Raw genomic sequence first — 26507 nt, 5'->3', positions numbered from 1 at the left:
ANNNTNNNTGANNNTTTNNGGGTACGGAGNCNATCGGATGAGAAAGAGAAGCTTGGGTCGCTTCTCGATGGCCCGTACGACGCGTTTGATGGATGTGCATGAGGCTAGCCAGTGGGAGATAGATTCGCGGAAGAGGGAGCGTGAAACAATAAATACAGTGAGCGCGCCCGAAAGAGCGGCGAAATAAGAGATGATAGCACCGGTCCATGGGCCGAAAGTATAACCTGATAAGATAATGAGCGTAGAATACAGTGGGATTGGAGCTAATGAAACGTGATTTAGCTGCGGTATGATGATGTGAAGGGTAACTTACGAATGGTAGTAATGAAAATGAGACAGAAAAGGATGGCATGACCAGATTGCCCGTCAACGCGCAGCCAGAGGGATAGCTCGTCGAGACCTAAACGGGTGTGACCATAGATAATACAATGTTACGAGGGAAAACTCACGTGCAAAAACGTCGGTTCTGTAAAGGGCGATGGCAACGACGAATGCCAGACTGGTGAGTGCATACAAGAGAAGGGGTACCCAAGGCCTGAGAAGCCTAGCTATACGCAGAGCCTTTGATGGACGAGGGTAGGGCGAGGCGCTGGAAAAGGATCGATTGTGTACTTGGAGATTCAATGGCGGTGGCGGGTGCCGTAGAAACTGTGAAGGGGGATGTAATGATCGATGTGGACGAGAAGATGCTGGTGAGGAGTGCTCGCGAGGGAGATGCCTCCCTCGAGAAGACTGACGGGGAATGGGTGCTTTCTCGTCAAAGTCATCTGTTGGGCGGGCAGGAGTGGCGAGGGATATAAGGTCGAGAGAGGGCGAAGGTGGATTCTCCATGGATACCAGCCCAGGATTGGGGTGTCAGGAAGAGATTGAGAAGAGAGCTGGCTCTGAGAGAAAGGAGAGAGAGGGTCAGTGGCTATGCTCTCACGCTATAGTCCTCTCACAAATGCTACATCGGCCTCTTCGCCTGAATCGCACATATTCCACAAATGTCAACCACAAATCCTTATATTCCGATATCATTCCAGCAATGATTCCAATCGTTCTTTTGGGCTCGGCCGTCTATCTTGTTCGAATCTCCATCTCAGCCCTTCTTCTTCTGATACTTACGTTCTCGTAGGGCCTACAACTCACCCAGTCGAAACTGTCACATGAAAAGTATATGGAGGAGGCTTCCGCTCGCCTAAAACACTTGGAGGAGGATATTGCCACCCTTCAAGCAATTCGATCCACTCCCTCTCTCCAAGAAAAACCGCCCCAGTCACGATGGTGGTGGTGATCCAAGCAGTTTCATACATTCCCGTTAATTATACGCAACATAAATGATATAGATTCTAGCAGGTATAGTGGAAAGCGTGCAGGCCTATTACGATGTCATGATAGCCTTGAGAAGCGTAGTCTTGTGTCGCTCATACAGCTTGGCAGAGCTGACAGACAGGCGCAATCATGTCAGAGGCACAACTTTACAACAGAAACAGTGTGGCGCACCTCAACATCGCCGCCGTGAGACCTGTAAACGCCTTCATGGCGTCTTTTCCGCGCCGAATGTTGAACACCTCATACGCTGCGATCAACCGAGTCGGATACGCACACACATGATGATCAAGTCAACGAACTCACAGACAAAAATTAAATCCATTACGAGTTTGGCGCGTGAAACCTGTAACCAATAATCTTGCTTTTGCAGCCTCGCCAATTCCTTCTCGTCGTATACCGATGCCTTGGGTTTTGATGTGGCTGAGACGGGACCTGCCATTGATTCCGTGTACATTCGACCCTCCACTGTTATATAGCGGTTGATAAGGAACATTTATAAACAAGGATGAAACGTGCCTTCAGCTGTACGACTAGTGATCAGCTGCCGTTCAAATCCATTCTCCACGAGACCAGCCAATGTCGAGAAGAGCCAACACCAATCCGAAAAGCGAGCCGCGCGGTCCCCGAGCTTCTTTCCCAAAAGCCCTAATAATGAAAACGTTGCCACATCGTCTGCGACCGCATTGACCAACTCCAATAAAATGGGGGGAGGAGCATAGAGGACGGTGTGAAGAAATGGTTTCTGTGTCTTTCTGGCTACCTCTGCAGATTGTTCAGAGGAAAATGGAACAGTTTGTTGTGCCCGAATCTCGGTCAACGGTCGCAACCAGTTGAAGAGCAACAGCAACTTCCTACGTCGGACGTCAGGACGAAAGGTATGCTGATATTTGAACCAACCTTGTAAAAGATAGTCCAGAAGCAGCCGATTGTAGCCGTTGGACGATATTCAACTCCCATGGCGGACGCGTTGGTCGGCGCAAAAGTCGACTGCTTGTGAAAGAGCTGTGAAACAGGAGGAACACGCGGATCGAATATTGTATCAGTTTCTAAGTGAAATAATAAGCATAGCGGACGACGCAAGATGGCAAAACTACTTGCGAATGCCTTGTCTCGTCCGTCGCTGGTCAAGAACATCTCCCGCCAGACCTCCTCCTTCAGGATTCTCTTCTCCGCAGCCTGGACTTTATCCCCTTCCTCGTCTAGTTCTACACTTTCGGCGTCAGCCTTCTCCACTGTTTCCTCATTAGATTCGTAGCCAGTTGGGTTGTAGGAGTGTGGTGAATTGGATATGATGGACGTTCTCGGTGTTCGTGGCGGATGGGAAGACAGCGGATTCATTTGAAACGAAGAACTGGGGTCAAAGGGAGATGAGTAGAACTGGTCTTCGGATGGCCTAGACGAAGACTCTGGAAAGGATATGGACGACATGGCGAGCAACGAGCGTTGAGCTTGAGAGTGAATGAGCCTGAAATCTATAACACGTGGAGGAACAAATAACTGGACAAATAAAGCAAACGCGAACTTTAGGGATTTGCAAATTGCCATTCCGTCCCTTCTTCATGGCAAATGCGTCCGGTTTACGTTCACCAACTCCTTCCCGGTCTTCAGCACCATCTCCGCGTCAAAAATTTGACACAGATCTTCTCAAGGCTTACATTAAGAAGCTCCTTTCATCTACTCTCCAGAACAACGTCTGGCCAGAAGCAAGGGAAAAGGATCGCGTGAAAGGGTGGATGAAGGAGATCGGAGAGAGAGTTAAAGAGAGGATGCTTGAAATTCAGCCGAAAGGATTGTGAGTAGCCCGATCCGGCTCTGCTATAATCCCTGGTGATCATCCTCCACAGCAAGTATATCGTATTAACACAAATAAATGAGAATTTGGGGCAGGGTGGCAGGTGTGTTCTTGCATAGTAGGCTACCCCGTTGCTCAATGTCTCCCAGAGCAGACATGGTGTGTCATTGGGAAGATTCTGATGTTGTTGCCCAAGAAATGTATTCTAATGTAAGCCAATGGTTATTACAGCTAGAAATACGTCTAATGACACTCTCTGTGATAAGGATTCTCTGATTTGTATTTGCATAGCATTTGCCCTTGTTGCTTGAACTAAACGACGCGTCGCTTCCCAAATATAGAGCTGTAATAAAGAATTGTAATTGATACATTTTATATTACTTTAGATTAGGGTTAGGGTTAGGAAGATCGAAAAAGCAAAAAGAAAGAGCCCACCCAGCCAGAGTGGCCGAAGTGGGACAGGAAAATATTGAGACGGTGCATGCACCGAAGCACATACAAGCCGCAGACACCCCCTGAGGACAAGGTCGCCGTGCTATGGAGGATCTCCACGGCCCATAAACCCAGGTAGTTGAAGGAGCTTATGCCATCAAGGTAAGTATGAGTTGTCTATGTGTTCATCCATCCCTTTTATACTTCTGTCACGCGCACGGACCATCTTGTATGTTTGCCCTACAAGAAAGTGACCAAATATCTTCGGACCGTGCTATTATTAGGACTATCCTCTCCATACCGCTCTGCTTATTTTTGGATGCGGGGCAATTGCACACTCCCTTGTAGGACCTTGTCGCCGCGACCATTCGCCACCTCAAGTATGCAGCTACGCTTACGATGGCCTAGCCCCGGATTTTACCGCGCACCGAGTCGCTGAATCTCTCCTCCTCTCAACACCCGCACTAGTATGTATCACCACAAGATCTCCATCCGTCCAAATTTTCGCTTCTCACATCCCTTTCTCGGAATTACGCAACAGTATTTTTGCGGTCCGCACAGTCCGACTCGCAGGCGAGCTTGGGATGAACAACAAGAACAGGTTATGAGATCGTAATGCTCACCATTGCAGTAACCTGATCCTGGACCTGTCCGTGTGCCATTCCGGAACTGTTAATTATCCCTGAAGGAGACTGGTTCGGGATCTCTTGTCTACCAGTTTCGACTCCATGTGTTTGCCCTCATGGCTCACAGACTCATCAAAGGAAAACCCTGTTTCACAGAAGTCACAGTAAGAAATGGGCAGTATTACATTACAAGACGACAGAATAGAGAGAGGGAACTGAAGGGCATGAAATTTACTACTACACATGATATTGGAGGCGTGCGTTGCAAGGTACGGTGTGGTATTTGTCCGCCGATAATGATAATGGAGAGAACGAAGAAAGGATATAAATACATAACACAGTACGAGGATCGCAGGCAAGGCAGCAGTGCATGGGAAGGAGTCGAACCAGCTGGGAGCCAATGAACGACTTAAGTTCGCCTGCCACAGCCCTATGAGACCTCAGAAAGCACATCTTGCTCCCCAACTCGTAAACCCTCCATCCTCAGAGGGCTTACAGTCGATGCACCTGCGAGTGGACTGCTCCCGATCACCCTCTTGTTTCTACGTCCTAGAAGCGTGGCAGCGTCCATGTCCAGCTCGAATCCTTTTGCGGCAGCACCTCGAGCACGTCTGCCTCGGCTTTGGGCGGCAGGATTCACCCCAGTACCTTGATCTCTCTGACCAGCGCGTCCATCCATGTCGTTCAGGTGTGCCCGCTGTTGACCTGCTCCCACCCCTGCCAGCCCCGCACTATCTATTTTTGACCGCTCGTCCTCGCTCGTATCATTGGTCTCCTCATTGGCTTCGTCCTCATCCTCATCATCCTCGTTTAAGCCTCCGAGGAAACCTCGCGCTCCAGCTCCACCGGGACCGTTATACTTGCGTCTTCGGGCACCCTCTTCCTCCATCCGATGGACAGCATATGTTATATCAAAAGCTTCCTTCAGCGTCGCGATGCCAGGACTGCGACCCTCGTGATTGCGGCCACCGCGTGCGGCTGACAACAAGGGGGAGTCCAGGGGTTTTCCTTTCAGGTCACCATAAGTGAAAGGAGTCGGAGGTGGGGGTGGAGCTGGAGCAGCGTTACACCATGGGTGGGCGAGGAACTCATCAATCGTGTACCGCTGCGCAGGGTCAACGCAAAGGAGGTGGGTGATCAAGTCCTTGGCTATGGAGGTATTGAGATTTAATTGTTGCTCTCATGGTGTTCAATACACGTACCGCTATGGCTGATGTCGTCCCACCAAGGACTCAGGAACGTGTAATAACCCCTTGCAACCTTTTCCGTAAGAACATTGATGCTTTCGTCGTAGAACGGCGGAAACCCGCACAACAGCGTGTAGAGGACGCATCCAAGAGCCCACATGTCCACGCTCTTGCTGTATCGCTCGTCTTTGACAATTTCTGGAGCCGTGTAACCAACTGTGCCGCATGGCGTCATCGTCTCTTCGTTCCAAACAACTTTGCTAAGACCAAAGTCGGCGATCTTGACACGTCCGATCCCTCCACCTCCAACTCCAGGTATGAACTCGCCTTCATCTTCCTTCTCCTCATCATACGGCCGATGAATAGGATCTTTTGAAGGAATGATTTCGATCCGCTCGAACAAGAGGTTTTCAGGCTTAATATCACGGTGTACAACACCACGTTCCTCATGAAGATATCTGATGCCCTGGGCCACTTGGAGGATAACGTGGCGGGCAAGGTTCTCGCTGAAGTAAGTGAGTTTGACAATCTGGTGGAAAAGCTCCCCGCCTTCCATGACTATCAAAAATGACAATTAAAATTCTGGAGGGTCAGATAGGTCACAATCTCTACCTTCGAGGACGAGAAAATAATGCTCCTGAGATTCCGAGAAAGAGTACAGCTTTATAATGGACGGATGGTTTGTGCCGCGCATTATTTGCACCTCTAATTTTCCGTTAGTGCGAATCGTACATGAAAATATGGGGAGGGCACTCGCCTTTGAGAATATTTGATCGCTAGAGGCAAGTATTAGAAATTGCTTTCCGGAAGCTGGCGAAAGACCGATAAAGGAAAACGGCACCTCTGTCACGCGCGGTTTCTTCTTGAATTGTGGGTTTAGGTGCTTGTCACCCGCCTAATTTCGAAGTATTAACAAAAGAGACCGCGCGCAAGAGAGTTGAAATTGATATTTTAAGAAGGTGGTCAATGGGACCAGGCGAGAGGAAAACGACGGCAGGGGGAAGACTAACCTGAGATGCATTGAGTTCATACTTCCGAACGACTTTTACTGTTACGATAGTTTCATTAACCTTTAATGGTGATCAAAGAGATGATGATGCCAATTACCAGCCACTTTCTTGCCCGTTGTAAGATCGAGCGCTTTGTAGACATTAGAGAAGGCACCGCTAATGAGATCGAAGGTCAGATGACGAGATTGAGTGAGAGATCTCATTGAGGGGCGCACTCTCCCATCTTCTCGATTAGCTTGAAATTCTCAAGTCCCCTGTAGTGGGGCATCTTGGTTTTGGCCTCGCGCTCCTCGTTGACGATAATTTCTGCGGCCTCCCGAGGGTGAGGGATTTCGTGCGGTGGATTGCTTTGTGCTTGTGGTTGTTGACGAACAACACGTGAGGCTGTCGGAGATGGAGGCTCTTCCTTTAATGCGTGGTGATTGTGGTGCTTTCCATGTCTAATGAGATCTGAGAAGAAAATGAGTAAACAAAGAGGGAGGAGAGAAGAGGAAATACTTTTGAAGGCGTCGACGACGCCGGTGCCAGGCATGGTTGTTGAAGCTGAAGGACGGAGTAAAGAAAAGTGACGAAGGTTAAAAGCAAAAGCTGCTGAAGGAGCATCCGTGTGATCGATGACGTAACCCTCCGTCATCCATCACATGACGCCACTAGTCACACAGTGACATTGAATTCACTCACAACCATGAGCGGCCTTGCAGACGAGCTCCTCGCAGACCTCGATGGTCTCTCCGACGCAGACGACGATGACATGCAGGTTCAACCCTCCTCTGGTTCCCCATCTCATAAGCGCAAAGCTCAGTCAGACGACGACATATCTGATCCAGAAGAGCAAGGACAAGAATCTCAAAGAGACGTGGGCTCCCTCGTTCTTGAGGGAGGCATTAAACCAGCAGATGAACTTGACGTGGAGGATGTACAGCAGATGGAACTAGGCAGCGTAGAAGACGTCACAAAAATCGCAAAGCTCTACGGTAGCAAGAGGATGAACGACATCCTGACTGTGCGCCCATCCCATTTCATGCCAATCCAGCCGTTTACTCTCACTCTAGGAAATAAATAAATACCAAGAAAATCCAAGCACGCCGGCAGCAATGGCTCTTCCTGCCCATATGAATCCCGAATATAATGTCATTGTGCAGGCTAACAATCTTTCAGTCGACGTCGACAATGAGATTTTGGTTGTGCACAAGGCGTGTAGACCTAGATCATTCACTTTATTTGCCTGTCTTAACGTCAACGCAGTTTATTCGTGACCATTATGCGCCAAAGTTTCCAGAGCTGGAGCAGCTTGTGACAGACCCAGCAATGTTCATTCGGTCTGTGCGAGTGCTAGGAAACAACGAGGTGAGTGACCGTGTGCGTTTTCCTTTCCTTTTACAAATTCGGGATACCTCTAGGATCTTACAAAAGTGGACCTTGCGGGAGTACTTCCACCAGCCATCATTATGAGTGTTGTTGTGACGGCGACAACGACGTCTGGTAAACAACTCTCCGATCCCGATTGGAGGTCAGTGCAGCGTGCTTGCGACCTTGCAGATCATCTGGAGGAGGCTCGAAAAAAGGTACATACATCACTTTTTTTCTCTTTTCATGTCCCACTCATTGAGAATCATTTTTGTTATATAGATATTCATGTACGTCAGCTCGAGAATGAATGTACTTGCACCCAATTTGTCAGCTATTGTCGGTACTACCACAGCTGCGAAACTTCTTGGTGTTGCTGGAGGCTTGAGTGGCCTTGCAAAAATGCCTTCTTGCAACGTTCATGTGTGTTGACTCTTACCTGGTGTCAATCTGCACTAACTCGATGCCCTAGCTACTTGGTGCACAAAAAAAGATCACTGCAGGGTTCTCAACGGCGACGCAGAAACGTCATACAGGTTTCATCTTTCAGTCCGAACTCGTCACTCAGACTCCTCCTGAGTATCAGTTGAAGGTTCAGCGAACTGTTGGTGCTAAATGCGTGCTAGCAGCCCGTATGGATCTTGAACGCCAAAGGAGAGATGGTTTGTTGCACTCGCTTCTTTTCCAGCGCTGGTTTTTTGTCTAATATGCTGGTTGAAGGAACATACGGAGAACTCTTGCGAGATAAAATCGAGAAACATATTGACCGCTTGGCTGCTCCTCCGCCCTCAAAGGTTATCAAAGCATTGCCTTTACCAAATGATGGCCCCAAAAAGCGCAGAGGCGGCAAGCGGTAGCGTCATCTCTGAGATCGCTGAAAACCTATTAATTTGTCTGTAGTGCGCGGAAGGCTAAAGAAGCATATGCTCAGACGGAACTACGCAAACTTCAGAACCGCATGGCGTTTGGTGAGGCGGAGGAGGAGGTCGGCGCATTTGATCAAACGAAGGGCATGGGTATGATTGGGGCGGGCACAGGGAAGGTCAGAGCCGGTCTGGGCGAGGCTAAGAGCCGCGGTTCGTTCTATCTCACTGAGCGACCAATCTATTATTCTGACCGTTTTTTCAGCCAAGCTATCGAAGGCGAATAAGCTGAGAACCGCAGCCATTACCCGATCAGCTCAGACGGCACAGTCGTCTGGGACAGCAACGTCATTGAGCGTCACGCCAGCACAAGGTGTGCCACGTTTTCTTTGTAACTACTTGACAACTGATGCCGGGCCAGGATTTGAGCTAACGAATCATGCCATAAGTGCACAAAGGGTTAAGGAGGCTAATGAGAGGTGGTTTGCTGCTGGAAATTTTTCTTTTGTCGGGAAGAAGGGGGAGTGATTACGTTGCCAATCATAAGAGGAGTCAGTTGGCAATTTTCACTTTTCAGGCTGTGTGAATGCAGTAACATATTGCCTGGTGAAGATTGTCTAGATATCAAAGACAGAAGCCATCAAGTATTTTACCCTGGAAGGTCGTTCATAGCACTATGCAGAAGAGAAATAATCATATGGTACAACTAAAGGATGCTAAAATTGGGTAATGGAAACGAGCGGTGATTTTTGATTGTTGTGAGAAAAGGCAAGAGCGATGAGGCCAAGACTTAGGCGTGTGCAGTCGTCCTTGAGAGCCACCACCTAATGAGCTCTGACAGAGGCACCTGGGCTTTCAGTGACGTCAATGAATCCGGACTGCTTGGGGTTCGCCAGATTCGAGCGCTTGGTCCGATAATCCCGAATGGCAGAGCGGATAGCATCTTCAGCCAACACTGAGGGGTGATATCAACAAGGAGAACAGAATCACACGACGGAATACTTACTGGAGCAGTGAAGCTTGACTGGGGGCAAGCAGAGCTCTTTTGCAATCTCTGTGTTTTTAATTTTGCCCGCCTCGTCCAGCGACAACCCTTTCACCCGTTCAGTCATATAAGAACTGGATGCTATGGCACTTCCGCATCCGAACGTCTTGAATTTAACATCAGAAATGATACCATTGTCGTCAACACGGATTTGTAACTTCATCACATCGCCGCAGCTGGTTGCAAGGGTAAAGTTAGCACCGAGAAAGAGCAACGAGTGGCCGAGGCCCAACGTCGACTAATGAACACATACGCAGGGGCACCGACGAGACCTGTTCCAACATCCAAGTCACCTTTGGGCAAAGAGCCAACCTGTGTTAAATGTTTATCAGATAAGGGGGTCCAGACTTGAGCCAGAAAGACCCATTTACATTTCTAGGCTTTTCGTAGTGTGAAATGACTTTTTCGTGATAGGCACGGGCAGCGAGGGGTCGCAGGGCAACTCTCGAAGCCGCGGAAGGAGACAGGAGAGATTTGGTGATGGCTGAGCGGAACATGTCGATGTTGGAGCAAAGGTTGACAGCGACGAGTAAGCACTGTCAGCACAAGGTTGCAAGACAACAACCGTCAACAATGCTGCTCCTCTTATGTCACGTCCAGTCGACAATCTTCCAAGCACCGCACGAGCCATCGCCCTCCTTCTTGCCTCGGCGCCGGCGGTGCAAGATGCGCAACCAGGAGTCCTCCACCAGCTGCTCGAGTTCTCCCATCGATATACAACGCAGGTCCTAGACGATGCACGCGTGTATGCAGAACATGCAGGCAGAACTGGAAAGATAGAAATGGACGACGTTGTTTTGGCTATACAAGCACGCGTTGGATGGGAATTTGGTGGTCGTGTTCCAAAAGAGGTTCGTTGTCGATCATGCTCTCTTTACATTTATCAACCTCCAGTTCGTGCTTGCAGTACATCTTGTCGCTAGCAACAGAAGTTAATGCAGAGCCCCTTCCTGCCGTTCCAGAAGTTTTTGGAGTTCGTCTTCCTCAAATATCCGAATGTTTGACCTCCGTCGACTTTGATCTGGTTCCGACGAAACCACCACCTGGCGTGAAACTCTACGAAGAAGAGATAAATGAAATCGAAGAATCCGAGTCGTCTGAAGAAGAAGTGGAAGAGGACGAGGATGCAGATATGGAAGTTGCGGCAATCGCAAAGGCTCATGGTGTGGGCACTCCATTGTCCAATTCGCAAGATCATATTATGAGGGAGGAAGCACCCTTTCCAATCAGTGCTATCGCCACACCTTCGGACATTGATATGCTTGGAACTCCAGCTGGTAACGGAGCAAGGCTCGAGACTGAAGAGGGTAGTGAAGCTGCAGAGGAAGAAGACGGGCTGTTTGCCGGAGGGGATGACGAAGAGGAAGAGAGCGACGGTATGGAAGAAGTCCGTACAACACTAGGCGAAACGAGCACAAACGGAATGAAACGAAAATTGGTAGAGGAAGATGATTATGATTAGAACGATAAGTTACATAGACATTTATACATTGATGTATAAGTACCCAAATTTACCAGGTAACGCCATTGTAATTGAGATACTCACGTATCGCTATAGCGAGAAGGATTACAAGAAGGGCAAGCACAACATAGAGGAAAGTCCAAGCTGTACATTTATGATCAGTCGTTGATGCAAGCTCATGCAACATAAGTCACTCACAGGAGCTGCCAGCTACATCTGGTACGGTGACGACCCGCATCGAATTATCAGCGCTGCCGGAAACCAGAAATGTCGCTGTGGAGTTGAATTTAATCGTCGTCGGTGGGAACTCGTGAGCTTTCAGGATCGTTGCTATTGGCTAGACGGCACATGAGGGAGGTATATGCCAGGGTAAAGAAAATCATACACTCAAGTTCTTTCCCTCCAACATACCAATGGTCAAATCCGACGAACCAAATGCTAAAAAGCGTCCGTCGCCACTACGGTAGATTTCAACAATGGCCAACAAATAATCGAGGATGTACGCACCTTATATCGATGCATGTCAAACCTCGATCACTAATCTTCCTCGTTTTATCAACTACCCAGCTCTCCGTATTCCATTTGCAGACATACGCTTGGCGCGTTGAGGACTTTATTTTACGAGAACGCGGTGAAGAGGCGTTGATTGCTGTATATAGCGTGGCAGGGTCTTGGGGATGATATCTACGATTCTGAGTTGATGGAAAGAAATTTACTGGACCAAACGTACCTTACTGCTCGGAACGAACTCCCCGCGCCTGTTGACGCGGGGAGTTCGATGGTATGCTGCAAAGTTAGAGCGACCGGCTTATTTTCACTGCCGTTGGATTTATTCTTCCCCCCTCCTTTCGAAGAAGGTTTGTTTGCGGAGAACTCTTCTGGTAGCTGATAAACAAAGAGATTGTGGGTTGTCGCAATCACTAGCTAAATTAAAGGACATTGGAAAAGTCAAACTTCTGAATTCACAAGAGTCCTCACTGTCTGACTGGAAAATGTTGCGTCGTAGATCTCCATCTCAGTATGGATAGGTTCCGCAGCCGGTATGAGAGAAGGATAATGAAGAAGCGAAAGCTATAACACATGATCAATACAGTAGGGGCACAGCGAAAAGGACATCCCTACATCATGAGCTCCAGCGACTGCAAGCAGCTTGCCATCTGAAGACAACACCGTGACTTTCTAGGTCGGGTTAGTTAGTAAAGACCTCAAAAACCAAGAAACACCGATGAACACCTGGTAATCTTCTGGATCCGCATTTGGAATGGTTTTTCGTGTACGGAGAAATTTGATTCTAAAAATGATAATCAGAGTTGGGGAGTTGAGGGTTGACGTGTCGTCGTACGTGTGGTCTTTAACGCCAAAGGCACGACAATTTTCGTTTTCGCCCTTTTCAAGTTTCTCAACCGTACTATTGACGCCACATACAAGAGTTTTAGTCTGAAAGGGTAGGGAAATTGATTGATTCTCGAAAGAAAAGAAAAAGGTAACCAGTACCAGAATGTCTGCCGCCATGCTCATAGGTGCATCTTCGCCTTTCTCTAGTTCGTATTCATCCTTGAGTTCCGCAGTCCTGTCTTCGTTGATGACGTAGAGTCTCTGGGTTTCCTACTCAGACAACGGAAAGTAGGAAGCATGTGAACCCACAAGTTTATTCTTTATACCAGTTCTCGAGGCGCCGCCTCCGCCACCAAGTACCAGCAAATCCTCGGACAAGAATACGGCGGAGTATATGGGAAAGGAAGGAAACGAATGTGAAGAATGATGGGGCCGCATGAGAGTGTTGATTTGCTGAGCGCTCAGTTAGCGCCGTTCACTTCAGAAGGGCCCGGCCGGCACGGTCCGTTTTGCCTCAGTTTGATTCCGAATCAACAGGCAGTTGGCCAGTCGCTTGGATGAGCCAACTCGCCGTGCTGGGTCACTGGCGCCTTCCTCAGGATATGGACGACCTACCCAAGTTGACCACCAGAACCTTCGTTGGCATTGTCGTCGCCATCTCAGGAAACGTTCTAATCTCGTTGGCTCTCAATCTCCAAAAGCTTGCCCATAAACGAGCCGAAACGAACAAACTATCAGCCCACAATAGACTAAACAACGGTCGCATCCACAGAATTTCAGAAGGGCCAAGTCTTGACGAGAACGATGAAGACAGAGAATATCATATAAGCGAAGATGTTTTTCTGGTTTCGGGTCCGCCTGCCAATTCTGAACTTCAACCTCTGTCCACCCCCCGAGCTGAACGTGGTTACGGTTCAGCATCTCCTAATCCTCACGAAACAAGGCGCCCACCGATATTCAGACTACCTTTTCGATCAAAGCAGTCAAGAAAAGCACCTTTGATACCCCCTGCGACGGGTGAGGCTGCCTCACCTCAGGAATTCGTGAAAGAGGAGCGGAATGAAGGCGAATACCTGAAATCCAAACTTTGGTACGAAATATATTGCTTATCGAATCCGCAACCTACTAACTACCAACTGCTTCAGGTGGTGCGGCTTTCTCTTGATGAACGTTGGCGAAACGGGCAATTTTATCTCATACGCATTCGCGCCTGCCTCCGTCGTAGCACCGTTAGGCACTGTGCGTTGAACAATATTCGAACCAGGTGGATATTTATTGACCCGTGATTTGTAGTTTGCTCTCATGGCCAACTGCTTTTTCGCTCCAATCATACAAGGGGAACGGTTTCGCATGGTGAGTTTGACGGTCTGTACTGTTTATTCAAGAATTGAGTAAATGGGGTTACAGCGCGATCTTCTGGGTGTCGCCATCGCCATCGTCGGTGCTGTGACCGTTGTTCTTGCTTCCAATGCATCGGACGCTCGACTAGACCCCGAAGCTCTCGTACATGCCCTTTCTCAAATCCCCTTTATTGTGTTTACCTCCGTTTATGTCGCAAGTGCGATCGTTTTAGCCACACTCTCCGAAGGAATAATTGGAAGAACATGGGTCGTCGTTGATATTGGGCTCTGCGCACTCTTTGGTGGTTTCACCGTATTATCCACAAAAGCATTGTCAACCTTGTTAACGTTGGAGTGGCTGGAGGTGTTTGCGCAGTGGATTACATATCCACTCTTCGCGGTACGTCATTCACACAGCACACCCACTTGAAATTCACCTGTGATCCACAAGGTACTTTTGTTGACTGGCGTCGGACAAATCAAGTATCTCAATCGAGCTCTGATGCGCTTTGACAGCAAGGTTCGTAGCCAACAAGCACCCATAAGTCCTAGCACTGATTGCCATGGAAGGTCGTCATTCCGATTCAATTTGTCCTGTTCACTCTTTCAGCAATTATTGGCTCCGCCATCCTGTACGGCGACTTTCAGAAAGCGACGTTTCACCAGCTTGTTACCTTTATATATGGATGCGCAGCCACTTTTTGTGGAGTTTTTGTAATCGCCTGGGCTCCCAACCCCACGACAAACCAAGAATTATCACAGGATGACAGGTCCGAAGGAGTTGTTCCAGATGTCGTCGTGTCTACGAGGCTTGAAGGCTCAAGATCAGCGATGGGGACTCTAGGAAGGAAGCCAATCCACGTCCTACCTAGTCGCCTCAATGACCTCAGAGATACCCCGACTCTGAGGCGCAAGCGTAGTTCCATAAGCCTGATGGGCATATCCCCCGCTCAAGTTCGTTTACTTTTTCAAAAACAGAACTCCCGACTCTAACTTATTCTTCCAGCATCTCTTGCTCGTTCACACTCCACCTAGAGACATTCCTGTCTCACATTTGGGAAGTGAAAATGGAGATCTAGAGTTTGGTATACAAACCCCAGATCCGTATGAACGGCAAAGGGCAATGACTTGGTACGAAAGTGAGAGGTCTGACGAGAGGAGCAGGAGCATGAGCAGAACGAGAGATGGAGGTTTTGCTGGGAAATTTATTGCAAGGGTGGGTAGTTTGGATGGACAAACTTCACATCGATAATAATGCAGGTATAATGATGACTGATAAATTATGGCTTGCATCTAGTTGACCTGTTATATTTAGGTTCTCTTTCTTGTTTCCTTCGTTGCATATAAGTCTAAAAAACAGCCCGGCTGACTTGCGAATTCGGTAAGCGATTCAGAAGAGTATGCGCACTCCCGACTCCTTGAGCCTGTGGGTGGTGCTTGAGGCACACCACATCGAAGTTGATATATGTGGGCGGGCGCATTGTGGCTTCTACGACGGAGACGATGGTGTGTGCTTGTCGTTTGTTCTTCTAGTGACGTTGACATTCAGAGTGAAAAGCAGTTCACTTTCACACCGAGCTTGTTCACTTTTTGGCTCTACCAACCTCCCTCCTCTTCGAGTTTCGACGTAAATGCTACCCACGCTTCATGACGGGATCACAAGACATGATTGTGCCGCATCCTTTTTCCCGCACTGTTCTGCCACCTTCAGACAATCATCATGCGTGTGTATTGTCAGAAATTTTGTAACTTGCAAGGAGAACTGTCTGGACCAGTCAGCCTTGAATTTCACGCGATATATACTCAGCCACCACGTCTCGCCAGAGCTGTGGACTTCTGAGGGAGGTGATAACTCAGAGGAGCCGATGGAAACCCATTGTGGCATTGTCGTAGCGCAGTATGAATCTATTGGAAAATTAAGTACAAATAAGTACATGATACCATTCCTCATTGAATCCGCCCCAAAGGCACGTCCACTTTCAGTGCAAGTCTGACAATATCTTGTTTCACAGACGACAATCTCGTCCGCCTAGTAGAGGACAAAGTCAGACTACGAAGAACAAAAGACACCCAAGTTGACTCACTCCAGATTTGAACGCTCCCCATACTCAAAGGCCTGTGAAAACCCAAGCTGTTGGTTATTTTCAACAACTTTATCCTTCCGTAGTTTCTCTTTCTCGAGTATGTTCTTTAAAGCAGGTGCTAAACGAGCATATTCTTGTTCAAGCTGTATCTCGGATGAGCGCCGAAAACTAACGTGTGGGGGAGGTAAATGGCGTACCAGCCTGGTCCTGGCAACGAGTGACCCTTCATCGTATCTTCCAGCTCCAATAATATCCTCCTTCATTCGCTTCAACTCTTCAAACCACTTTGTTTCATGTTCACTCAAGTCCGGCGATGCCTTCTCCATCAAGGATTGCAACATCCTGTCCAATCTCGCCAGTAGACTCTTTTGCTTGTCTTCGATCCTCTTGATTCGTGCCTCAGTTGTATCTTTGGTGACACCTTTGAGTTTCAGTATGGTTGTCTCCATTTCCTTGCACTTGTTCGACAAGCGAACCAATTCCTGTTTCTGCAAGGACGCACGAAGATCTGCGGCTCGATAAGCCAAATGAGTCTCGTGGATATGGCCGGTGATCTGGGCTACGGTGGTTGCAATATATCGTAATGTATCAGGAGTCAGAGTAAATCCCTTTGAATCTGATGAGCTGGGAGGCAAAGAGAGTTTCGGGATTGGGGAAAACCCCGAGGATGGAGCAAGAAAAGGGGGTGGTTTATAGGGTTCGCCACCTAGCAGAGATACATATGTTGACTGCCCCTCAACCGGGGTCAGCCATTGGCTTTTTCCAAGGGGAGGCGGAACATCAACACCATCCTCGAGTGCAACAGGCCTTGACCGCGGTGATTCAGACCGAAGATTCAACGGAAACACTGTAATGCGCATCACAGACGTCAATATAAATACACTGTACGTCAGATAGACGTCGTTGGGAATAGCGACGGCAACGACAGGATTTGAGCACCTAAAAGTGATCACTTTTAGCTTTCGGGCTAAGTATAGGATAAAAAATTAAAACCTTCTTTCGACGGAGAAGGTAGTTAATATGGGCTTGACAACGGTCCCCAAAGACCGTTGCAGCGCGGACGTTAATGACTTTTCAGACTCATCGTCCGCACGAAGGGCCGCGGATAGGCCCTGCAGAAGCGGTCCAATATCCAACGCATGAACTCCGAATGCATGGTAGACGTACACCACATCATCGTGGATTGGATCCGTTAAAAATGTTGGGTGGTTACCGGTCAACAGGTCAAGGGAAGGGGGTTGGTTCGGGGCGGGCGATATTGAATTTAATGTGGATACCAGCCCAAGATCAATTGTTTCGTAGACAGCGAGCATTGGGAGATCGCGACTCGAAGACTGGCAAAGAGTCAGATGGTTATTGAGCACATGACAAAATGCTGGACTGACTTGTTTGACATCCCACCGTGCTTCAACTTTCTCAACGTCAAGGAAAACATCAACCTTACCATCTTGATATGAAACCAACAAAACTCCCAAATGCTCTGTTTCTCCGCCATCTTCTTCTGGCTGCTCATCAGTTCCGAATGCGAGATACGAGATGTCGGTAGCGTCTCCTCCGTCGCTGCCTTCCAATGTCCTCGGAGAGGGTTGCAGAAGGAATGGGCCTTGTCTCGTGGGTGTAGATTTAATGGTTGTCGGAGGATGTACGAGAAATGTTCGTGACGCAGCTGGGAAAACGGTACCAGCAGGAAGTTGTCTTGTGAGAGCCGTAATGAATTTGCGTTGATAGTCATACAAGGTTGAGATATCCCGCCCTGTCGTCGAGGTTCCTTGCGCAAGGAACTCTTGTTTTGCCGCTATAAAACACTCAAGAGAATGGATATAAGATGATGGGATGGAGCTACAAGAGCGCATGTTTGAGCAAACTCTCCACATCGAAGACTCGATGCTTACGAATTTTTAGGCATATAAGGGCAGATAGCGTAGATATCGCCTGACTTCATGAGGGAATACATCGTGAGGGGGCCCCAATCAGCCCTTCCTTTCCCAAGAACGAATGACACCACTTCTCGTTCTGACCCGTCGTCAGCTACAAAAGATTTCGTCTTCTTCTCAGGAACGAACGACAAAACTTGTTGTGGCTCTTCAGTGTCCAAAGAGATATCATATTCTCTACACGTAAGGATCAGACGACGTTCATTGGGCATTAAGATTGGGAGTATACCTACCTTAACTTTCCATCACTGGTCATGACCAACAAAGTAGAACCAGCATCTCCCCATGGATGCCAGTCGATTTTCGCAACAGACGCAGGATTTTTGGACGCGTGATAGAACTGGCCAACTTGTACAGATCTGAGATTAATTCAAGTAAGAGTATGAACCTGTGGTTTGAAAAAACATCACATACTTGCAATCTACGACGTCTGGGACAAGTCGAATAAAGCCAGCACGAGGCAAGACGACGACAGCAACTTGAAAGGCACCTGCAACGGCCAGAAGTTTCCCGCTTGGGTTCAAGGAAATTTGGTGTATTTCGAATTGGATGTTAGGTGTATGTAGCGTCTGAAGTACTTCAGTAATGGGGCTCAGAGGGTGGGGCGGGATTCCTTATACCTTGTATGTATTTTTCGTGCGCTGACTTAGTTTGAGATCGCCAAGGGACGTCATCCTAATTTCTTTCCCAGCCGCCACGATAAGTTCAGCATCTTTGAGGACCATAACCTGCCGTCGTCCGGATGGTGTTGCGCCGTCATCTGTGAGATCGAGGTCGGTGAAATTGGGGAGGGTGGACGTAGAAAGTTCAAGCGATGATTGTGACCTTGCGACGGGTCCACTGAAGGCTGTTGGTAGAGTGAATATGGGATGATCCTGAAGGAGTTTGTTCCAGTCCTCGTCGCCGCTCATTGTGACGAGGGAAACCTAAGACGCGACTTGATGTTCACACGCTTGACTGACGCGTCTCCTTCAATTGATCAGTTGTAAACCTTTCACCTCCACAATGACTTCCATTGGCACTGGCTACGATCTTTCTGCGAGTACATATTCACCCGATGGACGCATATTCCAGGTCTTTCTTATCGCCAATCTCTGGCTAGCAACTCACCTTCTTCATTAGGTAGAATACGCTAATAAAGCCGTCGAGAATTCAGGGCATGTTTCGACAACCTGATCATAATCTTTCAACTGATTTTGAAACTACAAAAGGACAGCGATTGGTTTGAAAGTGAAAGATGGCATCGTACTCGCTGTGGAGAAGCTCGTGCACTCCAAACTTCTAGTTCCCGACGCGAACAGGCGAATCCAGACTATAGATCGACATATTGGCCTGGTCAGTCTCCGCAGTCTCAGGCCGTCGCTTTTATAACTAGTTTTATGTGTAGGCTACTGCTGGCCTTCTCGCAGATGGAAGACACTTGTCGAACAGAGCCCGTGACGAAGCCTCGAATTACCGTGACACGTACAACTCAGCCCCACCACTGAAAGTATGCCGTACTCGTTCTTCTCCCTTCAAATATCCCCTTAATTTTCCACTAGGCTGTTGCAGATCGTCTGGGTCTCTACGTGCAAGCATACACGCTCTATTCTTCCGTTCGTCCGTTTGGAATCAGCACTATCCTGGGTGCCGTAGACAAAGACGGCCCTTCACTCTTTGTCGTGGAACCCAGCGGTGTCTTTTTTGTAAGAATCTTTCTCTTTCTCTTTCAAACCCTTCTGACGCAGTATAGGGATACAACGGCGCTGCAGTTGGCAAAGGCCGCCAGTTGGCAAAGACAGAGCTTGAGAAGCTGAATCTTACAGAACTGTCGACGCGTGAAGCTGTCATGGAAGCTGCGCGAATGTACATTCATTGTTTCTCTATCCAATTTTTGAATACTGATCAAGTCGTAGAATTTATCTTGTGCATGAAGATGCGAAGGAGAAAGAGTTCGAACTTGAAATGTCATGGATTGGGTCTGAGAGCGGGGGAGTGCATGTGCATGTCCCAAAGGACTTGCTTCAAGAAGCGGAAGCCGCTGCGAAGGCTGCATTAGAGAATTTCGAGTGAATGTCTTAGTGATGCACGATATAATCTAACGATTTCTCGGATGAAATATGACTCGCGCGGTGTTGCAATACATTATGTCCTATACGATCTGTTCTAATTCCCTAGCATATGCAAGAGATGCAGCGATGAGTCTCTGCTTTGGTATCTCCATTTTTTCTTCCCCCTTCTTGGCAAACGTTATAGTTGAAGCTGTAAGGTTGACTTCCCATCCCCGCTATAACAAGCATTAGCAGGTGGAAGGGTAACGAGGTTGACTACGAACGTTTTGAGCATATTTCAACAGGTCAGACTGGTTGGTAAAGAATAGCAAAGTGGCCGCGTCTTTCAGAGGCAGACTTTCGTACGCTGCTTCTTCACAGCTGGCTATTTCGTTTCTGAAACCCGCGAGATGCGTCAGATTATAGTATCCGCCACAGAACTGGGTAAGCGTACCTGATAGTGCCCATCAAACTGTCCACAAAAAACTTGTATTCTTCTGCAGGTGCCTCCTCTCGTGCATTCCACACTTTACTATAGCTCCCCTCCATGAGCCACCTCTCCAGGTTAACAGGGTGTCGAATGAAAGGGTTTTCAGCGATGACGTCCGCGGGGAGATTCTCTAATGTCGTGTGGAAATCTGCTATCCGGTTCTGAGTGAGCAGGCGGACTAGGTTAAGGCCACGGATGGGATATTCTCGTTTTGAGGGTGGAAGAGAAGAGCTTGTCGCATTGGATCAATAAAGGAAGGACCAGAGAGCCAAGGCAAGTCTTACCTATAGTCAATGTAAAAGGTTTGGAGTTGGGAGAAATATCTGTCGAATGAAGGTACATCTTGTGACCTAATGCTGGAGAATGCACCAATTTCAAGAATATCCCCTGCGGTTCGGCTTAAAATAATGATAAACAGCAAGTTATAAGAGGACGCACGAGCAACGACTAGATCGCCAAGGTTTACATTCCCTTGCGGAAGTAAGAGACCTGCTTGTATCAAACCAATCTACGAAACATGAGGTAGAATACTTGGAGAACGGAGACTTTTTAACCTTGAGTTGAGTAAGGACAGCAGCACACTTCTTTAGATCTGACGATGGTTGTGCGTAAAATGCACGCTGAAGTTCTTCATACAGAGTCTTGAGCTGCGAGGCCATCGTTGTTGTGTGGTTGCAGTAAGTAACGCGTCTGATAAGAAGACGCGTCAGCTCGCATCAATTACTTGCACTTTCAATTTCTACCGTCATGGAACACATCGACATGGATCGCCTCAAAAGCGGAGAGGTCAACCTTGGGGTATGTCTTTCAACTCTTCAATCCTTCACTCACTCATTTCTCAAGTAGACCTCCATCATGGCCGTCCAGTTCGAGGGAGGCGTCGTCATCGGTGCAGACAGTCGTACGACGACAGGGAGCTATATTGTAACCGTTCTTCACAGCTCTTTCATCTGCGTACTTTGACGACAATCTTCCCTCAGGCCAATCGCGTCACCGATAAACTTACACATGTTCATGACCGCATCTATTGTTGTCGCTCAGGTTCAGCTGCAGATACCCAGGCTGTGGCAGACATCGTCCACTATTATCTCCAAATGTTTACGTCCGTCCCCATCTTTTCCTTCTGGTTTTCTGACTCTAATCGCGGCATATAGACAAACATCTGGTGCCCCACCTTCTGTGCATACGGCAGCTGCCCTTTTTCAAAAGCTGTGCTACGAAAACAAGGACGCTCTGAGCGCGGGTATCATTGTTGCAGGATGGGATAAGGACGCTGGTCCCAGTGTATACAATATTCCCGTGGGAGGTGGTATGTTCCGGCAGCCATGGGCTATTGGAGGTGTTTCTTGTCCATTGCGTGACAAACTATCTGTCACTTATAGTTTTAAAACCCACAGGCTCTGGATCGACATATGTATATGGCTATTGCGACGCGACCTACAAGGAGGGCTGGGGACGAGAAGAGACTGTTGAATTTGTCAGAAATAGTATGTCTTACCCTCCCTTCGCATCTTCTTACACACGGCTTACCCCACTCTCAAGCCCTGGCGTTAGCTATGTCCCGTGATGGATCTTCAGGAGGCGTCATCCGGATGTGTGTTATTACAGAAGACAAAGTTGAGAGGTTATTTGTTCCCGGGGATCAGCTACCAAAGTTCTGGGAGGGACGTGAAATTGTTGGTGGTGCTGTTAAGAAGCTTGATGTAGACCCCATCCCAATGGCAGTGGAAGTATGATGTGTAAAATATAATCTCCACTTCGTTGAATTTATAGTGCTACGATACATTGCAAGTTCCTTCAAACATGCGCAGTCGCCATAAGGCAATGGCAACAGCAGCGGCATCCCCTCTCTTACTGCTATCTGCGTTTGAGCGTAGCAAGAAGGCGTGGCTAGCTTTTGATTGTTCTCCAGCTGGACGAACGCCAGCGAGATAACGCATCTTTCTTTCATAACCCAATAGGCGAGTGAGTAGCGCGAAAAGTGCTGCACGCTGCGAACGGTTCGGGAACGCCGTCAATCCATTGTAAAGAGGTATACCTAGTTTGGGCAGTAAGTTCGGAAGCACACTTGCGGGAGGACTGAGGTCAAGGGGTGAGTACAGCATCTCCGACAAGGGTGGTAAGGGCTTGGAGAAGGACACATTTTCCTCCTCTGGAGGCATCGCAGACATAGAAGGTTCGGGACGTTCCTTCGTTACGCGATGCTTGTTCAGCGGAGGGACAACCAGAATAGCGAGCGCGTCATCGTAGGGTACACTACCACTTGATTTCAGGTCATTCCACTCCGAGCGTGTCAGCTTCCGGATTATCGTTTGAGATGTTCCAGCGTCAGAACGGCTTCCGGTTCCACAATGTAACCGATCTGCAAGTAATTCCAGCTCCTGCAGGACGCGTAGACGCAACAAATGAGCGATCTGATCTGCTAGACGTGGGTTCATGAAAATTTGGGCTCCCCGTAGAGCGCGTTTATAGCTGCCAGATTTGACCGTCTGAGAGATGGCTTCCCGGGAGCAAATAATGTAGCTTGCCCTGCCGGATCTGCGAGGAGCAAATTTGGGGTGGAGTACACCATCTGGAACGATGGTTATTCGTGTTTGCGACTTTGACATGCGAGTGGGCGGAAGTTGCACTAGCGCTAAACGTATCAGGGTATCTAGCTTCTATCAGTTTCCGGCTCTGGGAAGAAGATTGTCAAATACCTGCGGGGAAATGGTGGTCTGTATCAAAACAATATCGCATGGGCGAGGAGAGGATTCGGACTGCACCAAATCAGAGGAAATGGAGTAAGACGAGGAAGACACGTACGCACGATATGGATTCGCCCACCAACGACGTTCCTCCGCTGTCATGGTCCGTGGTGAATCTGTTTCTCCTTGTCTTGTGTTGGCATTCTGAGGAATAAAAACACGAGGAGGTAGAGTTTTATGGTAAAGATAGCTTTGAGAACTGGTGATTGGGTTGTCTGGACCCGTGTCTAAAAGAATAGACCGAGGGTGATGTGCAGGGTTGAAAGACGGGCGAGGAGGAAGGGGGCGGTGAAGTGACTTTGGGCGTCGTGGAGGCCCGTAAAACGGGAAATTCTTTTGGTGTTGAGCCTGCTGCGAGATTTTGTCAATAAGACGTGGAAGAATGCGAGGCATTGCAATTGCAAGTCACGGAGTTTGTAGTTTATCAACATCATGATGATTGAACATGTGTCTCCCGATGATGGCGCTTGCTACACCACTACACGCCACTACATCTACAGAAGCTCTGTTGTAAGTGTTGCTGCGGAACTATTACACCAGCGTCAGGGCCGCTATTACATCTATTTAACAGTGGGCGTTTCTCTACAACCAAAACTACCTCACGTTCATGTCCGCTCTGCTCAGTAACACAAAGAATCTATGGCGGAGATCCGTCAAGTTAAAGGAATCGCCCTTTGTCCAAGGGGTCGACTCAAGCGTTGAACTGCATCCTTCAAATACTGTCACCTTTGCTGTCATTGGATGTGGGCAGCGGGGAAAGGTAAAATTGGCCCTATCGTTCCAAACCCTGGATATCTAAATTTTATTCTAGGCGTACACTAAATATGCCTTGAGCTATCCCGAACGCTGCAAGGTCGTCGCCATCGCCGAACCACGTCCCCAAACGCAAAAACATTTTGCCAAACTGCACAAAGTGGATCAAACGCTTGTTTTCGATACATGGCAAGATCTCCACGCTGCTTCCGCAGAAACAATAAGCACCATTGGCAAGCGTCTGGCTGACGCCGTCCTCATCGCCGTGCAGGATAACCTCCATCTTGAGGTTGCCGTGGCGTTCGCACAGCAGGGCTATCATATTCTGTGCGAGAAACCGATGGCGACCAGCGTAGAAGATTGCATCAATATGGAGAACGCCATTAAGGAAGCAGGTACAATTTTTGGAATGGGACACGGTTCGTTTCATAGTGCTAATCATGCCAACCTCTCACACAAATGGTCCACAGTCATGAGATATTCGCCCTACAGCAAAGAAATAACGGAAATCGTTCGTTCCGGCGCCCTCGGCGAATTGATCAACGTTGTTCATGTTGAACCTATCGGATATTATCATTTTGCACATTCTTATGTGCGAGGAAACTGGAGTACCGAGAAAGAGTGCTCTTTCTCTCTCATGACAAAGAGTTGCCAGTATGTTCCCACTCCTTCCGCATGCACTGCGCGGCGAATAATAGCCTCTCAGTGATATCGATATGATCTGCCACTGGTTGTCTCCATCAACACCAGTCAAGGTCTCGTCTTTCGGTTCTCTTAAACACTTCAGAAATGCTTCAAAGCCGGCGGCGGCAGGCGCTTCAACGCGGTGCCTCGACTGTCCAATGGAGAAAGATTGCGAGTATAGTGCTAAAAAGAGTTGGTTGTCAGCCTACTCGTATAAACCGGACAATGCTGACCACTCTTGAAAAAAGTTTATCTCGATCCTGTGTCCCACGGAAACGCTGGATGGCCAGTTGAGACGATCGTTGACGGCATCCCGGACATCGAGAATGTAACCGCCGCTCTAAGGAACGGGCCATATGGGAAATGCGTCTATGAAAGCACAAATGACGTCTGCGATCACCAAGTTGTCAATTTGGAGTTTTCGAACGGAAGCACGGCCTCCTTCACCATGGTTGCATTTACATCTACCATTTGCGAGCGTCAGACCCGAATGCACTTTGCGCATGGTGAAATCGTTGGCGACATGACCAAGTTTACCGTCTCCGACTTCCGAAAGAAAACAAACAAGGTCTACCATCCAAAGAATGAGGGGGGTGGCCACGGAGGTGGAGACCTTGGACTTATGCGTTCGTTCGTCGAAGCCGTCAGTGCAGGCAAACAAGAGCTGCTAGGGACTAGTGTCGAGGAAGTGTTGAAGAGCCACCTAACAGTATTTGCAGCTGAAGTGAGCCGAAAGGAAGGGAGGGTCGTGGATTGTGAGGCTTTCGAGCGTGAAGCTAGAAAAGCTTTCAAGTGCTTGGAAAGGCCGAAAGATGTTTTTGATGAATCAATCACGAAAGATACCAACTGAAGATGTGTATACCAAGTCTGTCCATGTCCGTTGATTTTCTACTTTGTATTCTGCTGTGTCGTTTCAGACCCCTATTACTTTAAGTGATTCAGACTTTTTTGATCCTCACTTGTCATGCGCTGCGGCCCTCTGCGGCCCTTGCCAAGCTCTCTGCGGAATTGGTGGGCATCCTCCATAAACTCCAGTTTGTTTTCAATACTGTAAACCTCGCCCATGACTCCTGATTCGGAAAAGTACCTCAATCTCCCAGAGGGTCGAACTCTGGCATACACAGAGTCTGGCAATCCTTCAAGTTCTACACTTGTTCTCTTCTTCCATGGAGTTTTTGGCATAGGAGACGCTTCTCATCCCTCGCCTTTCCTGGTAGAACAAGGTGTACACTTCGTTGCACCAACTCTCCCAGGCTGGGGTAAATCCTCGCCTCGAAACCCGGCCACACCGTATGACATTGCCGTCGCATCCGATATCACAGCTTTGGTGCAACATCTGCACCCCAATGACTCTAATTTCAAGTTATACATTGCAGGGGGGTCATATGGAACCGTCATCGCCCAAATGCTCTATGGAGCGCCCTTCGATGTGTTTCCCCCTGGAAGACATCTTGCGGGATGCATGGTGCTAGCCCCCTTTTCCCCATTTTCTTTGCACAAGGAGTACACCGCGACAATGACCATGCCCAACTACATCGCCGTTGGTCCACCCTCTCAATGGATTCCCTCCAGGCTCTTGCAACGCCTTGCTGTGCTTCTCATTGGCAGGAAGTTGAAGACGGTAGACAGTGCCGAGGTTTTCATTCGCAGCACCCTCTTTGATAAAATGGGCGAAGAAGAACTTGCCGCGTTCAAGAAATGGAGAGAAGAGAACGGAAGAGGTGAAGGAGAAGTCGAGAGGTCCATGGCGGAAAATGTTGTGCAAAGCGTACGCCAAACTTGGGCAGGTTTTATGGAGGTCTCGGATGTCATTCACAGTGACTGGGGGTATGATCCCGGCGCGCTCGACGAAGAACACATGTCCCGGCCAATCTTGGTGGTCGCGTCCAAAGGTGACACCATGGCCCCAGACGCAATGGCGAAGTGGCTTTGCACACATTACGCGAATGCGCATTCCAGAACCGTTACGGGAGGTCACCTCGCTGCTCTATTTCAATTAAATGACTTGTGGAAGGAGCTGTTTACCCTGTAA

The 26507-nt window shown here is 48.4% G+C and overlaps 14 protein-coding genes across 14 annotated transcripts; 8 read left to right on the top strand and 6 right to left on the bottom strand.

Moving 5' to 3' along the window:
• Nucleotides 1–923: 923 nt before the first annotated feature.
• Nucleotides 924–1338, top strand: LACBIDRAFT_311990 (uncharacterized protein). Its single transcript, XM_001877167.1, has 2 exons — nt 924–1066; nt 1118–1338. The coding sequence occupies exons 1-2, from the start codon at nt 944–946 to the stop codon at nt 1274–1276; spliced, it is 282 nt and encodes a 93-aa protein (XP_001877202.1). The 5' UTR covers nt 924–943; the 3' UTR covers nt 1277–1338.
• Nucleotides 1339–1363: 25 nt separating this feature from the next.
• Nucleotides 1364–2742, bottom strand: LACBIDRAFT_311989 (uncharacterized protein; the record flags this gene model as incomplete). Its single annotated transcript, XM_001876736.1, has 6 exons — nt 1364–1424; nt 1486–1561; nt 1618–1779; nt 1831–2165; nt 2212–2360; nt 2413–2742. The coding sequence occupies 6 exons, from the start codon at nt 2740–2742 to the stop codon at nt 1364–1366; spliced, it is 1113 nt and encodes a 370-aa protein (XP_001876771.1).
• A 131-nt stretch (nt 2743–2873) lies between these two features.
• On the top strand, nt 2874–3693 carry LACBIDRAFT_292969 (uncharacterized protein; the record flags this gene model as incomplete). Its single annotated transcript, XM_001877166.1, has 4 exons — nt 2874–3106; nt 3159–3209; nt 3256–3316; nt 3373–3693. The coding sequence occupies 4 exons, from the start codon at nt 2874–2876 to the stop codon at nt 3415–3417; spliced, it is 390 nt and encodes a 129-aa protein (XP_001877201.1). The 3' UTR covers nt 3418–3693.
• A 1255-nt stretch (nt 3694–4948) lies between these two features.
• Nucleotides 4949–6905, bottom strand: LACBIDRAFT_177404 (uncharacterized protein; the record flags this gene model as incomplete). Its single annotated transcript, XM_001876735.1, is given in 9 exon segments — nt 4949–4992; nt 5011–5313; nt 5367–5909; nt 5964–6056; nt 6109–6127; nt 6362–6399; nt 6459–6517; nt 6577–6811; nt 6860–6905. Coding segments are annotated over 9 exon segments (1368 nt in total), but the record flags the coding sequence as incomplete, so codon positions are not given.
• A 141-nt stretch (nt 6906–7046) lies between these two features.
• Nucleotides 7047–9099, top strand: LACBIDRAFT_245937 (uncharacterized protein; the record flags this gene model as incomplete). The annotated part of the gene is made up of 11 exons (XM_001877165.1): nt 7047–7086; nt 7198–7364; nt 7414–7545; nt 7607–7708; nt 7762–7926; nt 7991–8131; nt 8181–8370; nt 8429–8561; nt 8609–8784; nt 8837–8944; nt 8993–9099. The coding sequence occupies 11 exons, from the start codon at nt 7047–7049 to the stop codon at nt 9097–9099; spliced, it is 1461 nt and encodes a 486-aa protein (XP_001877200.1).
• A 371-nt stretch (nt 9100–9470) lies between these two features.
• Nucleotides 9471–10035, bottom strand: LACBIDRAFT_163221 (uncharacterized protein; the record flags this gene model as incomplete). Its single annotated transcript, XM_001876734.1, has 4 exons — nt 9471–9526; nt 9578–9792; nt 9870–9928; nt 9988–10035. Coding segments are annotated over 4 exons (378 nt in total), but the record flags the coding sequence as incomplete, so codon positions are not given.
• A 2935-nt stretch (nt 10036–12970) lies between these two features.
• LACBIDRAFT_311981 (uncharacterized protein) lies at nt 12971–15005 on the top strand (the record flags this gene model as incomplete). The annotated part of the gene is made up of 7 exons (XM_001877164.1): nt 12971–13503; nt 13559–13652; nt 13707–13766; nt 13821–14153; nt 14205–14273; nt 14324–14707; nt 14760–15005. The coding sequence occupies 7 exons, from the start codon at nt 12971–12973 to the stop codon at nt 15003–15005; spliced, it is 1719 nt and encodes a 572-aa protein (XP_001877199.1).
• A 695-nt stretch (nt 15006–15700) lies between these two features.
• On the bottom strand, nt 15701–18682 carry LACBIDRAFT_311979 (uncharacterized protein; the record flags this gene model as incomplete). Its single annotated transcript, XM_001876733.1, has 9 exons — nt 15701–15782; nt 15838–15980; nt 16035–16776; nt 16831–17171; nt 17223–17676; nt 17730–17948; nt 18005–18130; nt 18186–18340; nt 18392–18682. The coding sequence occupies 9 exons, from the start codon at nt 18680–18682 to the stop codon at nt 15701–15703; spliced, it is 2553 nt and encodes an 850-aa protein (XP_001876768.1).
• Nucleotides 18683–18767: 85 nt separating this feature from the next.
• Nucleotides 18768–19863, top strand: LACBIDRAFT_290938 (20S proteasome subunit). Its single transcript, XM_001877163.1, has 7 exons — nt 18768–18845; nt 18894–18928; nt 18983–19106; nt 19159–19260; nt 19313–19456; nt 19504–19616; nt 19667–19863. Exons 1-7 carry the CDS (start codon nt 18777–18779, stop codon nt 19821–19823), a joined length of 744 nt encoding a protein of 247 aa, XP_001877198.1. The 5' UTR covers nt 18768–18776; the 3' UTR covers nt 19824–19863.
• On the bottom strand, nt 19851–20962 carry LACBIDRAFT_311977 (uncharacterized protein). Its single transcript, XM_001876732.1, has 6 exons — nt 20846–20962; nt 20730–20799; nt 20576–20678; nt 20256–20522; nt 20086–20197; nt 19851–20037 (listed from the first exon to the last, which is right to left on the bottom strand). Exons 1-6 carry the CDS (start codon nt 20948–20950, stop codon nt 19903–19905), a joined length of 792 nt encoding a protein of 263 aa, XP_001876767.1. The 5' UTR covers nt 20951–20962; the 3' UTR covers nt 19851–19902.
• Nucleotides 20963–21046: 84 nt separating this feature from the next.
• LACBIDRAFT_188567 (20S proteasome subunit) lies at nt 21047–22075 on the top strand. Its single transcript, XM_001877162.1, has 6 exons — nt 21047–21089; nt 21138–21215; nt 21272–21393; nt 21446–21630; nt 21689–21778; nt 21834–22075. The coding sequence occupies exons 1-6, from the start codon at nt 21054–21056 to the stop codon at nt 22025–22027; spliced, it is 705 nt and encodes a 234-aa protein (XP_001877197.1). The 5' UTR covers nt 21047–21053; the 3' UTR covers nt 22028–22075.
• Nucleotides 22067–23431, bottom strand: LACBIDRAFT_311975 (uncharacterized protein; the record flags this gene model as incomplete). Its single annotated transcript, XM_001876731.1, has 3 exons — nt 22067–22944; nt 22991–23050; nt 23101–23431. The coding sequence occupies 3 exons, from the start codon at nt 23429–23431 to the stop codon at nt 22067–22069; spliced, it is 1269 nt and encodes a 422-aa protein (XP_001876766.1).
• Nucleotides 23432–23645: 214 nt separating this feature from the next.
• On the top strand, nt 23646–25371 carry LACBIDRAFT_183239 (uncharacterized protein; the record flags this gene model as incomplete). Its single annotated transcript, XM_001877161.1, has 5 exons — nt 23646–23798; nt 23850–24210; nt 24262–24445; nt 24498–24667; nt 24724–25371. The coding sequence occupies 5 exons, from the start codon at nt 23646–23648 to the stop codon at nt 25323–25325; spliced, it is 1470 nt and encodes a 489-aa protein (XP_001877196.1). The 3' UTR covers nt 25326–25371.
• A 167-nt stretch (nt 25372–25538) lies between these two features.
• LACBIDRAFT_311973 (uncharacterized protein) lies at nt 25539–26507 on the top strand (the record flags this gene model as incomplete). Its single annotated transcript, XM_001877160.1, has 1 exon — nt 25539–26507. The coding sequence occupies one exon, from the start codon at nt 25539–25541 to the stop codon at nt 26505–26507; it is 969 nt and encodes a 322-aa protein (XP_001877195.1).

Source organism: Laccaria bicolor, genomic scaffold (genome assembly GCF_000143565.1).
Source record: "Laccaria bicolor S238N-H82 LACBIscaffold_4 genomic scaffold, whole genome shotgun sequence".
Classification (NCBI taxonomy): domain Eukaryota; kingdom Fungi; phylum Basidiomycota; class Agaricomycetes; order Agaricales; family Hydnangiaceae; genus Laccaria; species Laccaria bicolor.
Note: the sequence above shows the minus strand (reverse complement) of the source record. Positions and strands in the feature narration are given on the sequence as shown.